Source organism: Bombus affinis, chromosome 7 (genome assembly GCF_024516045.1).
Source record: "Bombus affinis isolate iyBomAffi1 chromosome 7, iyBomAffi1.2, whole genome shotgun sequence".
Lineage (NCBI taxonomy): Eukaryota > Metazoa > Arthropoda > Insecta > Hymenoptera > Apidae > Bombus > Bombus affinis.
In genome coordinates this window covers 4,716,166-4,730,838 of record NC_066350.1, presented here as the reverse complement: position 1 = coordinate 4,730,838, position 14,673 = coordinate 4,716,166, and the positions used below count along the sequence as shown (strand labels likewise).

Here is a 14,673-nt window from a genome sequence, read left to right as displayed (position 1 = left end):
TGCAGATTTTCTACAAACTATAATCAGTGTTTTGTCGAAAGCTAGTCCGATACCAACAACAGGTCCATATTTCTCAGTTAATCGACACCAGGTATCAGCATAATATTTCGTCTGATTTACTAATCTTGCGATATTTAATATATTTCCAATGCGAGGTATGCTAAACCTCAAAGACCTTAAATTTAAAAAAATTAAGAATGTGCATCATTAAATATGTAATTGTTTACATACAAATACATAATTTAAAAAGTTCACATAACCGTATAGTAGATGAAATTTTAGCGGTCGTTATAGTTGAACGATATTTTTATAATTAATACAATCACGAGACATAGAATATTAACTTTTGCTAAATAAAAGATAATAAATAAACGATTAAACTACTATTACCTGTCCGTAACTAAACGTTATGGTATGAATTTAAACAAAGTCCTTTACTGTTATACTTTTACAAATCTTAACACGGTCTTAAATTTTGAATATATCTAAACATTACTATCCCCTCTTAATAACCGAAGAATCCCGGGCTCCCGAGCCTCGAGTCGATTTCGTCCGACTTTTGCCGAGCTGATACAAAGTTAAAGCACCCGCTCATACTGATGCATAATTACTTGTGGTTTAAATTAAATTATTTATAATTATTTCGTATAAAAGACATTTTATTACATTCACTCTTATTATTATTAAATTATTATAAATATTATCCCTATCTATAAGAAATCGTTATATTCATTTCTTTCTCCTCATACAAATTTGTTTCAATAACTCCGGCAACTCATTAAAATAGAAAAGTATCACTGCAGTAATTAAGTCGTAGTAATTAAAAACATTTCGAAAAATGTATTGATCCAGAAGCAATTGAATATTTTAAGAAAAAGAATAAATACGGTTACAAGTTGTTGCTAAAAGTGTCTACATTTTAACGAATGCTGTTTTTCATTAATTAGAAAAGAAAATATATATATGAGTTATATATATATAACTTCGATCGGCTCTATATTCTCTCTCAACCTAATGTACGTTTGTATGTACAATATTTGTGCAAAGTATAGTTTCGTATATTAACACGATGACGTATTTGAATTTGAGAAAAATGTAATTTTTCACTACATTCACTATTTCACGAAATTTTTAAATTTACATATGTATACCATTTAAATCTTAATGAGCTACATTCTGTAACGAAATCAAAAACGCAACTAATGAGAAGAAATATAAGTTTACTACTGTTATTTTCTTAAAGACGTAACGCAAAAAGTAACACCGACCATCCCGAAGCACGTTATACAGGGAAAATGCATAGTCCTTTCACTAAAGTATGGGTTAAAAGTATTAAGGTTCAGGTATGAAATTTCAAACATGCTTCACTCGTAAAGAATTAGTATGCAGACCCGAAATTGTGTAACGTATGTAACAGCGAAGTATTTACACTTGTTAAATAAGAAATTAAGTACCGCAATTGATTTAAACAATATAAACGTATTAACAAGACGAAATTGAACAATATTAATCGTATAGAATAATATATTAAATTTAACCGTTTAAGTTAATTTTTTCTTGATATCTTGTTTGATACGATAATGGTAATTTCAATGAAGCAATATTATCTTATAAAAATACCCATAGCTCGTCTCTTCATGGACACATAAATTTAGTTCCATTTTATTTTTCATTCATAACGAAAACACTTTCAACGGGAACGAAAATGCCAATAGGACCTTGTTAATCATTACAGACAGTACACTCCGCTACAATTCGTTCGCGCAATCTAGGAATTATACGTTTTTCTCGAGTACCCTCCTCCTTTCCCGTATACTTGCTGAGCGTACGTGTTCATCAAGCTCTGATTTTCACGCACGCCTTCCCCTTCGCAAATTCTCGCACGGAATTTTCAGTAGCCACATACCGAAATTGCTTCAACTATCTAAAATTGCAGTTAATAAAATAAAATAGGGTAATAAGTACTAATATTAAGTACTATTAAAATTAGAAGCTGAAAATATCCACTGACCTTTAAGAATGAGGTCCCGTGGTCATCTCAAGGTAGATCATCGACCGTGAGAAGTTCTCTTCTCCAGCCTCCCCACTCTATCCCTTACCATCACCCCCATTTTCCCCCACTTCCACTCTCAACAGCCAGTATCATACACCGCTGTGACACACTTCTGACTGGAATTTTTTTCAAACATGTTCCACACTTCAGGGTTCAACGATCCATCCAAGAGTATGATCTGTTACTCGGTAAGCACTGCTAGTAGGACACTGATCTCGATAGCTCTTGAAACGTGTACAAGGGCTGGTACGAAAGTAATGCCTGTTCTTCTTACTGGCTTACCAATTTTTAGATTATCGTTTATCATTAGATTGCAAATATTCATGCAAATTCATATTTAGACAATTGTCTAGGTAGAGATTTGTTTCAGCTGTTAAATATCGTAACGAGTATTATATTTTGGGATATTTTATATATTTTTTCGCATTCTACAATATATGCATTCTTGCATCTTTAGATCCTCTATAGATTACGAAGAAATGACAAAAATGCAGCCTTGTTCGCTACATGTAATTGCTCGATGCTTACTGTATTTTACCTCATTGACATTGAATACGAAACATAAGGATTAAATAGTAACTACTTATTATTATAGAGGGTCACCTATAGGTGGTATACTAAGGAATACTAGAGAAAATGAACGAAAGATTCTAAAAATATCAGTGATAATTAATGACAAATTTAGACAACTTTCGCTGCTTTTGTGTTCCAGTATAAGTGTTAATCTGTGTAAATAGTCATTTGATTTCTTGCATTTCACTTTTCACATACTGAATTTGTGTAAAGTATAATGCTTCAGTAATAAAAATAAATATGTAAATTATGAAAAACTTAATTCTATATATACATAAATAAAATTACCTACACATTTAAATATCAAAGTTATCGAGATTTTGAACAATGTAAACTTCGTTTAAATGAAATATGGAATGTTTATATTATTTTTCGACATATTACTTATTCCGTGATGAATACAATTGTGATAGTTGTAACATTACTTTTTTCGTTGTTCAACGACCTCGGATTTTCCAAACAAGTTCTAAAATTTATAAATATACAATTTTGTTTTAATTAAAAATTAAAAGAATATTTGTTAAAAAATAGATGATTGGCATTTAGTTTAATAACGAAAGAATATTAATGAAAGTATAGTTAATTAATTAGTATTTATTACATTGTATTATCATCATTTTTCAGTATATTTAATAATGTAAAACATTTTTGATACTGAAAATATTATATATCTTGTAACATATCACAAGTTAAACAAAAGAATATATTAAAAAAGTATTTACATGGTTCAAAATTTTGTATACAGTTTTATAGATATTTTATAATATTATAAATAAATAATATAAAAATAGCAGCCTGCAAAACTGAAAGTGTTCATATAGAATGATATTCGTTCAGGAATTTCGTTCAGGAAACGAGCTTAAACATCTTCATTTACTTTTTGCTTTCAATTGTTAGAAACGCTTTCATTTATTCGATAATTTCAAATGAAATATCGATTATTTCGCTCCACTTACTTTCTCTCTCGTATTCGTACAGCACCATTATTTAAGGTGAACTTGTACGTACAACCATCTCTCGTAAGTCGTGTTCTGTTTTCATATTTTGTAAAGTAGGTTTCTCATTTTCCGCTAGAGTTCCCCTCGCATATGCGGTCACGTGAATGCAAAAAATTCGGAATTCAAGCATCTAAGACGTGAAACCGGATTTTCATGGAACAAGTGCTTCCATTTAGAGAAACGAACTAACGACACTTCAAAAAAGTTGCGCATACGAAAAAAGAGGTACTGAACGGTGCAGATTCTTTTTTTTTTTCTTTTTTTTTTTTTCTAAAATTATGAGAACTTAAACGAACACGAAGAAATGGAAGAAAAAGGAAGAAAGTAGTGGTACCGCGGAGAAAATAATGTGCACGAAAAGGATTTAGCAAAGAATTTTTCATTTTATGCGACGATTATCGTACAAAGCTAGTCGAAACGAACGTACTTGCAAGTACGCGTGCTAATGCGATGCAGGAAGTAGAAGAAAGCGCGTGTAACGTGTACGCTATTGGAAATGTAGGTGATTCAAAAAGCGTATTGTCAAGCGTGATCTGTCTAGTTTTCATTACGCATATCCGCCCATTGCTATAATACACAGGAAGAATAGAACAAAGAGTCTTTTTTTTTAAATATCCTGCTATCAGATCGGTGAAATTTTTTGGAGAACACAGAGGTAGAGGCAGGTAGAAGTGGGAGAAGAGGATGAGGAATTGATGAGGTGCCAGAGAGAGGCGGAGAAGAGAGGAGAGGAGAGGAGAGAAAAGAAGAGAAGGGGCCAGAATGACACCGTTTGTGTGTTACTCATTGTTTTGCCGAAAGTGGTAGTAGTAGGGCGCAATGGTGTTAACTACGTATTTACTAAACGACGAAGGTGTAGTGGTAGCCGTTCTAGAACGTCAGATGCTAGCGACGAAGGAAGTGGCTTTCATTAGTAGTGGTGGAGGTGGTGGTAGTGAGCGCGCGGCACACTTCGCGCTTCTCTTTGTAAGTTCTCACAGTACCACGCACCTTGGCTTACTCTCGCAGGTGAAATAAACTGTTCCTTCAGCGCGATTCCATTCCGTTTATCGTACCCGTGGAATTATTCTCTCTTTTTCTACGATTATTCGCGTAACCGTGTTTGTAAAAGATCGAAAATCTTAATGTGTTCAACCGCGAGAAACGGCCTCGGCCCTGCTACTGTTACTAGTGTACTATGTCATTGAGAGGATCTGTCTGAACGAACGAAGAATCAGATTTCTCTCGGCGACCTTTCTGTCGCCACGTGCTTCGTGTTCTTTGCATCTTTTTCACAAATTCGCCGATCCTCCACGCGTACGATTCACCGAATTGGCCAGTTCCATCACCAACGTTCCTGCGCTTTACGTAATTAACAAGCCAGGTAATTTCTTTTCTCTCCGAAAATACATCTATTATCTGCTTTTTGTTTACACATTTAGAGATTTATGTAGAGAATCGCATGAACAATAGATACTTATACGACGGATTATATTACTCAACTCATCGTTGCCTTTTGCAATATTGTCAAATGGTTCCAATATTTGTTCCAATATTTTATTAAATTATTTCGCTTTAAGATGACGCACCTGTGAAATGTATTTATTCAGGAAATGAATATGAAAAATCGTTCCCAAGGAGCGTTGGATAGCAAACGAGTCTTAAAAATATAGGAGAAAGTACACGGTCAAGTTGAAACGCGAGGACAGCTCTGTAGAGACACTACTTTAATTCTCCGCTATATTTACTACGCTCGTATACTAAAATTCTGTATAAAATAAAATGAGAAATGTGAATATTTGTATTTAATATAAACATATTGTATATATATTATATAGCAATAGTAAAAAAAATCATCATCTATCTATAGATTATATTATATGCAACATAATTGAAATTATACTTAATAATATGTAAAATTATTTAATCAAATTTATTAAAAATCGATAATTATAAAAATATAGCGACAAAGAAAACTTAAAAAATACGAGTATCCCATTATCAGCGATGAAATCATGAGAAATTGTAATGTTACATAAATAAAAGAATAACAATGATATTTCGTTACTTTTGTATAGATTACACTGTGATTAGGATATTGCATGGATTGCTACTTTAATATATTATATTACATAATCTTTATGTATCTTTAATTTATTTCATATAATAATAATATATTGAATATTTGAACGAAATCGCTGAAAAAATAACGAAATGAGGAATTTTGTATCGAATAAAATCTAATAGAATTCTATTGCAATCTAATTCAAGTAAAATATGATTAGTAAAATACTCAAATTTATTCTAGTTCGGTATAATTTAAATCTTTAGATTTTCTCGAACGAATATAGTTAACCGTTGCAGAGATTTTATAGAAGTACGTATTTTCTGATTGATCGACGACTAATTTTGTCCGAAGCCAATAATTGTAACCCAATTTTTTTAGCGAAGCCTTATATTTTTAGATTCTCGCTGACTCCGCTTAATAAATGATTATTATGTTCCTTTCGACATAAATCGATTTTAATGCGAAAATAACGAGGAAAATAGGAAATAGTATAGAAAATAGCTGTGAAGAAGCTAACATATAAAAGTTGAATCTATGTGGATCGAAAACATTTGATATGTATATATATATAAAAAATATATGTATCGCAATTTTCTTTAGTTCCTACTGGTTCGTTATAATTCACATAGAGGGATATCAAGCCTTGATCTGATTTTATGCATCGTGTGAGCCTGAAATGATACCGTTTTACAGTCATTTTATCTATTATGTACTACTAAAGTTATAAAGCATAATTTTGCAAAAGTTAAACACACAATTTGCAATTGCGAATATTACACAAATTGACTTATATTAGTCACGAGTAAATCGTAATTGACTTGTGTTAGTCACGAATAAGTTACGAATAATGTATAATAGATATATGTAGTAATATTAATATTGCATATAAAAATATATGTAATAACGAATAAACCTACAGCAGTATACTATAATATACCTTATGTAGTATACTACATAAAAACGGGGAATGACGAAAGAAAAATATAATAACGATAATAAGATATTTCCTCATACGTATAAGTATGCGTGACAAGCTTATTAAATATGCCCATAATGCGTTATAATATCGTCGCTTACAGACAACTGGTTCCTGTTAATTAGAAACAGTATAGTATCGAAACCAATAAATTCTTGGCATCGAAACTTTGCTCCTATGAAATAAGTTGTTGTTTAATTCGCAGAATGTATGGACCGATTTTCTTCGTTACCATTCTCGGAGCATTTCATGAAATTGCCGCCGCCTCGCAACACATTAACAAAGATCTCACGAATCACTACAATGCTCGTTTTCACGTTTACGAAGAACCGTATAGTATCGACTTCACCTATCATAATTACGAGCAAATGAGTCGTTTTCTTCGAACAACGTCTCTTCGATTTCAAAATCTCACTGCCTTATATTCTATAGGAAAATCCGTGAAAGGTATGCTTCTCGAGAAACTTTCCCTTCTTCTACTTACAATTAGTACCATTTTAATATTAAAATATTTATCCAGATATATTCACGTTCTATGACTGTATCGCGATATTATATCAATTACTTAAATACAAATATGTCTTTGATTTCTGTGACGTTACATATCTATAATAATACAAAGATATACATATTTTATAGGTCGCGATTTGTGGGTAATGGTTGTTTCTTCATCGCCTTACGAACATATGATCGGTAAGCCCGATGTAAAATATGTGGCCAATATACATGGGAATGAAGCTGTAGGTCGTGAATTAATGTTACATCTAATTCGCGTAAGTAGCTGTATAATACATGTTACAACTTCATTAACGAATTTCTACACGTTCTGAAAAAGAGCAGCGTCATATGTGCATTTACGTAAAAAGAAAAAACGCCTGTATTTCATACATAGAATTTATCTGCATATATTCGAGGATTTTATACCAGTAGTTAATATTTCCGATAGTTATAGAATGCATTAATATCTCTTGCTCCTGCCTAAAATTCCTTATTGCTCTTTTGATATTGTGTGTTACAATTATTAATGCATACCATTTTACTAAGTACGTTTTTAAACGAAACGTTCAGATTTAACGCGTAAATTCGAAGCGAAATTTTTTACGCAAATAGTAAGATATTTCAAAACTTGCTCGCTTCGTTAAAAATCTGTTACATACTTTTAACACGTTTGTTTACGAAATGTAGAAAAGAAAGGAGTAAAGCTTAAGAGGAAAAGAAGTTATTTTTGAAAACTTCATGAAAAAGTTCGATATATTTGAATTAATTGAAAATCTTCGATGATACATTTCAGATTTTAAATTATCCTCACTTATACGTATACATATGTAGATCTCGTTATGATAAAGCGGTATTAATATACAGAAATTCTACTTCTTACTTCTAGTTCCTCGTAACCAGTTATGGATCAGATCCATATATTACGTGGCTTTTAGACAATACCAGAATTCATATTCTTCCATCAATGAATCCTGACGGTTTTGAAGTTTCGAAGGAAGGATATTGCGAAGGTGGTCAAGGCAGGTAAGGCTTTACAATGTTTCTATAAGGTAAAAATTAAAAAGTACCGAATGGAAGAAATATAATTTTACCAAAAGCAAATACACGGTAAAAAGATCTTGGGCACGTGTATGAAATATATTTACATCTTTTTCTTCCCATCTACTTTTGTCGTAGTAATTTTTCAGCCATTGTTAAGGTATTTTTTCTATACCATCTAACTTGTTCTTACGTCTAAACGAATAACTATGTTCCTTTAGGTATAACGCACGCGGTTTCGATCTGAATCGAAATTTCCCCGATTACTTCAAACAGAATAACAAAAAAAGTCAACCGGAAACAGAAGCTGTAAAGGAATGGGTCTCTAAAATTCAATTCGTTCTGTCTGGAAGCCTACACGGAGGTGCCTTGGTTGCAAGTTATCCATTCGATAACACACCTAACTCGCGTAAGTTTGTTTTTATACGTGATCGTACGTGTTCATATGCGTTCACGTTAATTGTACCACATTCGTCTACTTTGAAATGTATTTCATATCTAAATTAAAAGATCAGCAATATTATATTTTAAAAATACATAGTTAAGAATATAGATTAAGATAATAATGACCTACACATCCGTATCTAAACATGCTACAACATGGCACACTAATGCTGTGGTGTGAATTGTATTACGTAATTAATGTAATTGAAAGTAATCTGATGGTATTGTATAACTTTTCATGCTGTCAGGAATATGCCGGTCAGCGCCATTATGTGCAGGTATAGTATATTTACTAACTTGCTAAGAAAATTAAGAGTGGAAAAAAAGTAAAAGGCCTCGTGAAAAACGTTTTATTGGCAGATAAATAATTTTTTATTAAAAGCAAATAATAATAATAATAATTCAACTATTTGTTTGAAAATAATTGGTTTATATGTTAAGCATTAGAGATATCATCTCAGTCAACTTAGCTTCTACGGAAACAGTGAGGCGTCTATCTCAATTAAAAATATATCTGTCCCGAATATCAAATATCCTCCGGAAGAGACAACACATCTTCCAATCTTCATGTTATGTATTGAAAGTCATTTGTTTTGACGATCACTCCACAAACAAAGCTATTACCTATCTTACCTGCTTCTACGAAAAGATAAAAAAAAAGTATTATTGCTATCGAAGATATAACTGTCGTTGGTATTTGCTTGTAATTAAACAACAACATAAGATTTTTGTAAATGGAGATTTTACTAAATTTTAATAACAATGATATTTCACTCACGTCAGTATGGCAAAATACAGAGGCCCGACAAATCGGCGTGTCCAAGAGTTTCTCGGAATAAATTGTCAATGAATTAAATAAATCATAACTTGTAATACATTTAATGGATTTCATAACGTAATTCTATCAGTTCTAACTTCTTATTTCAATATGAAAATTTTGTAAAAATGTTACAAATCTTCGAAAGGATATATCAGATCGAACATATATACGAACAATTTAGTGTTTCAGAGTTATACTTCGGCGCCGAGCATTTGTCCAGACGATGACGTGTTTCAACATTTATCGTTGGTGTATTCCCGAAACCACGGATCTATGTACCAAGGATTACCCTGCTCGCCATCTCAACCAGGCTTTAAAAATGGTATAACTAATGGAGCACAGTGGTATCCACTTACCGGTGGAATGCAGGATTTCAACTACGTATGGAACGGGTGTATGGAAATTACATTGGAACTTTCGTGTTGTAAATATCCTCCTGCTTCTGATTTACAATTTTACTGGGAAGAAAATCGCGTGGTAAGTTATTAAAGTGACAAGAATATATTTCAAAAGAGCAGCACGTTGTCGAACATTTCTTTGCAAGGTACCTTCTCTTCGTTCCTGGAATTATCTCGCCAATGTTTTAAATAGATGCTTAATATGGAAAACTAATTGGTGAAAGTCATAATAAAATAATGCAAACACAGTTTACCGTAATTAAATTGATGCTATATGCGTACTTTATTTACACAATGTATTTTAATTTTCTTTTTAGGCACTCATTAAATTTTTAGCGGAAGCTCATAGGGGTGTCCGTGGATTTGTTATCGATGAAAATGGAAATCCCATTGAGAGAGCATCTATCAAAGTGAAATCACGAGACGTTAGTTTCCTTACTACGAAATATGGTGAATTTTGGAGAATTTTACTGCCAGGAATGTATAAACTAGAGGTAACTTGTTGAAAGTCAAGTTAACAATTTTCATACTTGCATCATCATTTAATATGTTCAAAACTCAAAATTGTGATAAATAAAGCCAATGTTATGTTGATATCTTATAAATTCGAAAATAATTTTAAACCACATTCGACACAGTAATTTAGTCATTTGTACGATATTTATCGTTTTATTTTGTAGGTATATGCAAATGGATATCTTCCACGTGATGTAGAATTTAGAGTAGTAGAACAACATCCGACCTCTTTCAACGTAACATTATACAGAGCAAGTGTAAGTAGAATTTAAAGAATACATTTGTATATGTAAAGAAATACTTATACCTCCATTTTCTCGGCTTTTTTTGTTTACAAAAATGACTAAATCTAACCGAGTCACCATATTATTTAATTCGAAGACAAAGATTCGAAATGTTATCTTCCCTCTTTCTCTTCTTCTCTCTCTCTTTCTTTATCTTTCTTTCTTTCTACCTATCTATCTATTTATTTCCATCGAAATTTTTTTATTAATTGAAAGTTATTTTACATGGCTTGATAATAGAGACATCCAGGTGAGGATGAAACTGGATCCAATTTTTATAATGGGAACAGGGACCATATTAATCGGGACCATGTGATACATTTTCGACCACATTCTGGAACCAATACTGCATCCGAGACAAATAGCGGAATTTTTTCATCCATTAGTAACGGATTCAACTCCTTCGTTAATAATTGGTTTGGGTGATTAATTATGAGTTAGCGGACAACAAATTTTTTAACAACATTGCTGTTTCATATTAATTTCATAATGACCAACAGAGGCGAAACGATGTTGAAAATGTTTATCATTATTTGTTACTCTATCTGTTGTTATAAATGATGATATAATAATTTATAAAACGGATATTACTGATGAAATTGAATCAGTTTCAAATAACGAAGAAACTTACTTTGTTATTTGAAGAAGTTCAGAGCAAAGATGCAGAGCTCAAATTTAAGTATATAGATAAAATTGAACGTGTAGATATCATAATTTATATAGTGAGCAAATATTTATATTTTCTTAATTTTACATGTCTCTATAACTTCGATAATTTATTTTTTATATACGTATGTTCAGATTTCTTATTTATATTATTTAAAAATTAATAATGTGTATTAATTATTTTTATTTTTACTTTTATACATGGTTTGAAATATTTATTAGTACTGGGAGAGATACTTAATCTTCCAAGAAAATTTCATTTTATAATAAAAAATATTTGTTAAACACTTAAAAATTAATTTCCATAATTCTATTATTTAAGCAAACAAAATTATTTCTAGATATTTCTTCTCGTTAAGTTTTATTTCTAATCTTCTAATGAACAAAATTCTAGTCTCTTAATTAAGAGAACGTCATGTTTTACAAGTTAAATTAATTAAAAGATGATTTGAACGAAAATTAAATGTTTCATACGTCAACATTTACATCTAATGTTCATAATATAAGATATAAATATCGACTAATTGTTCTTATAATGATCCGAATTATCTACTCCAAAAATGTCATGAAACAATATTTGATACAAGGAATAACATTTTTCATAGGTATTCGTAATAGTTTAAATTCATACCACGTATCGTATAATAAGGAAGACTGTTTAATGAAACAAAAAAATTACTCGTTATCATCTTCTAATGAAAGTAACAAACACAGTTATTTTATATATTCTATACATATATATATATATATATTATTTTACTCGCACACAATAAGATAATGTTCAAAAAAATAGTTTTTAATTGCACTGTTTGCAACATATGTATGAGAAGGTTTATCATATTTGTTTTTTACATAAGAGGCATGCCGAAATATTGTGCCTTCACTATCGAAATTGTCATTCTCAAACTTCTTAAGAATAGCATCAAAAATGGCCTTAAAAATTGCGTGATAATTTTTCATCTTTCAATGAAAAATTATCGTTTATTACCTACTCAAATTATATGTTTTGTTGTCCTCGTATAATGTCTGCAATTAGTCATACGAATAAAATAAAATAAAAGTAGCTAAAAGTCGAGAATTCGCGTAACGAAGGGACCTGCTGTAATATATTTTTCTTTGCATATTAAACACAAATTATATTTTTTAAAATACGCATGTATATATATATATATATATATATATATATATATATATATATATATATATATATATATATATATATTAAATGAAAGAATTTTACGCAATATCGACGTTATATGCTATATAATATTTTGCTATAGAAGTCGTATTAACAGAGAAAATATTTAATTTAAAGACAAAATGCAATTATAGCGAAAAAGAAAGTTATTGCGATATAGATAGTACGAAAATCTATATATATCATAAAAAAATTATATTCAATGTTTTCAAGTACGAAATTAATATTTTTGTAGAGCATTTAGTATCCAAAGAATAAAAAATTAAAGTATAGATACGTCAATAAAAAAGAACCTTATATTATAACTGAATTATACAAAAGTGTATTAAAATTTTCTAATTAAAGTTAGTTTAAACTAGCTATTTAATATATTCAAGTAAAGCAGTATGTGTGTTCAGTGCAATTGTTCAAAATACTAATTACAATAAATGGATTTCAATATTTTTAACTTTAATAGTTAATAGTTTGCGGAATACGTAATTTCCAATAAAATAATTCCATAATATATCTTGAACAAACAGTTTTGCACAATAATATATTGAGAAAGATTAACTTAATATTCACAAATAAAGTATACTTATAATTGATCTAATTTTTAAGCTGCAGATAGTAACAATAATTTTTTATTTTCCTCTATAACTTTGTACTCTTCCATATATTCGTTTTCTTTAAGTTGGTAACTCAGATACTAATTGTAAGTATAGCACGCAACATTTAAAACTGTTACGACTGAGTACCAATTTCGATATATTATTTTAATATGATGAATATTTTTGAAATTTTTAATTATGTAATAGCATTGATAGCAAATCGAAAATAAAAATTTAACTAGAAGTTAAATTATTATCGAAATCAAATAAATGTAAGTACTTAAGTCATACATTTAAAGCAAATCATTATTTCATATTATATCGTAATTTAGAATTGTTTAGTAAATTTACTACCACAATATAACGAAATAAAATAGCTCAGAATAGCCTTAAATATTAATTCAAATTACTGAAGAGGATTTTAAAACATAAAACTATTTATCTCCAGCTAACATTTCCTTTGTTATCTTATTATTATTATTATATATTTGTACTTTAGACTCAGTGCCTGTTACAAAGAGGTTATTGCATTCTTATTACTAGTTTCTTATATTATATGTATTAAATTCATATATTGAATTCTATCTCTTGAAATAGAGAAGCATTGTTATCAACACTTACTTAAAATGATTTAAGTTAAACATTTTCATAACTTTCCAAATGAATTTTATGACTTTGCAATCATACTAAAAAAGTAACTACCGCGTAACTTTTTTAGTATTATTTACAAAAATAAAGATAACCTTGATTATTTATTGAAAAAAGACATTTAACGAATTTTTGGTACTGCAATTTATTGTTTGATTGAGTGTTGACTAATTTTTGTTTGTAACATTCTTTTTTGTTCGATTATAATAAAACTGATACTAATATATGAATTTAAAAAGCAGTCAAATTAAAAATTAATAGTTTCTAATAAATAACTTCCACAACTTCAACTATTATTTTGATTAATTTAAACAAAAAAACTTCTCCTTCAAACTATTTCCAGAATGTACAATGACTGAAATCATTTTCGAAGTATGTAGTAGCTCAGCTTGATATACATTAATAGTGCGAGCATTTAGATCTCTCGACGATGCGGAAAACTTATGTACTTGTATGTATGTATGCGTGGCTTTTAACATAGGAATTTTATATTTCCATACAAGAAATTGAGAAATTTAAGAATTTTAATCTATAATTTAGGAAACATAAATACAAAAATCTCCGGAAATTCACTACCGTGAAAGATTATTTAAATATCGTAACAGTTGCTCCATTTTGGATATTTCATACACTTTTGCATAGTGCGAGCAGCAGCCTGTGCATCATTTCGCCTTCAAATTTCCAAGCTTTATTCATTGATTCTTGAAATTCAATGTCGCTCAATTCAATTCGCTCCACTGATGATCTCGATGACTCGATGCTGATATTGATTCGCGCGACTGACTGACTATATCTGGAGAACATGGTCTTCTATTTATACTGTTTGGGGGAGGGGGTGCCGGAAGGTTTGGACTTGTCGCCGGTTGTCGGTTGCACGTAGGAACGAAATTGCTTTGTCCAGAATTTGTTTATTACATTATGTGCGT

General features: G+C 30.3%; 1 protein-coding gene across 4 annotated transcripts; it reads left to right on the top strand.

The window, feature by feature from the left end:
* The first annotated feature begins 2,171 nt into the window (after window positions 1–2,171).
* On the top strand, window positions 2,172–14,319 carry LOC126918937 (carboxypeptidase M). Of its 4 annotated transcripts, none has more exons than XM_050727509.1 (9): window positions 2,219–2,241; window positions 6,853–7,094; window positions 7,287–7,420; window positions 8,032–8,168; window positions 8,405–8,592; window positions 9,629–9,924; window positions 10,163–10,339; window positions 10,526–10,618; window positions 10,886–14,319. In XM_050727509.1, the coding sequence occupies exons 2-9, from the start codon at window positions 6,854–6,856 to the stop codon at window positions 11,069–11,071; spliced, it is 1,452 nt and encodes a 483-aa protein (XP_050583466.1). In that variant the 5' UTR covers window positions 2,219–2,241; window position 6,853; the 3' UTR covers window positions 11,072–14,319. The 4 variants fall into 4 exon arrangements, with proteins under 4 accessions (XP_050583467.1, XP_050583466.1, XP_050583465.1 ...); XM_050727508.1 differs by lacking the exon at window positions 2,219–2,241 and adding an exon at window positions 4,526–4,987; XM_050727510.1 differs by lacking the exon at window positions 6,853–7,094 and having other exon boundaries at window positions 2,172–2,241.
* Window positions 14,320–14,673: the final 354 nt, after the last annotated feature.

Excerpts from the sequence above, each read along its gene's own strand:
- LOC126918937 (XM_050727509.1), top strand. The coding sequence starts at position 6,854 with ATGTATGGACCGATTTTCTTCGTTACCATTCTCGGAGCATTTCATGAA. Across the intron at positions 7,421-8,031 it reads TAATGTTACATCTAATTCGC|TTCCTCGTAACCAGTTATGG; the intron begins GTAAGTAGCTGT and ends TCTTACTTCTAG. Across the intron at positions 10,340-10,525 it reads CAGGAATGTATAAACTAGAG|GTATATGCAAATGGATATCT; the intron begins GTAACTTGTTGA and ends TTTATTTTGTAG.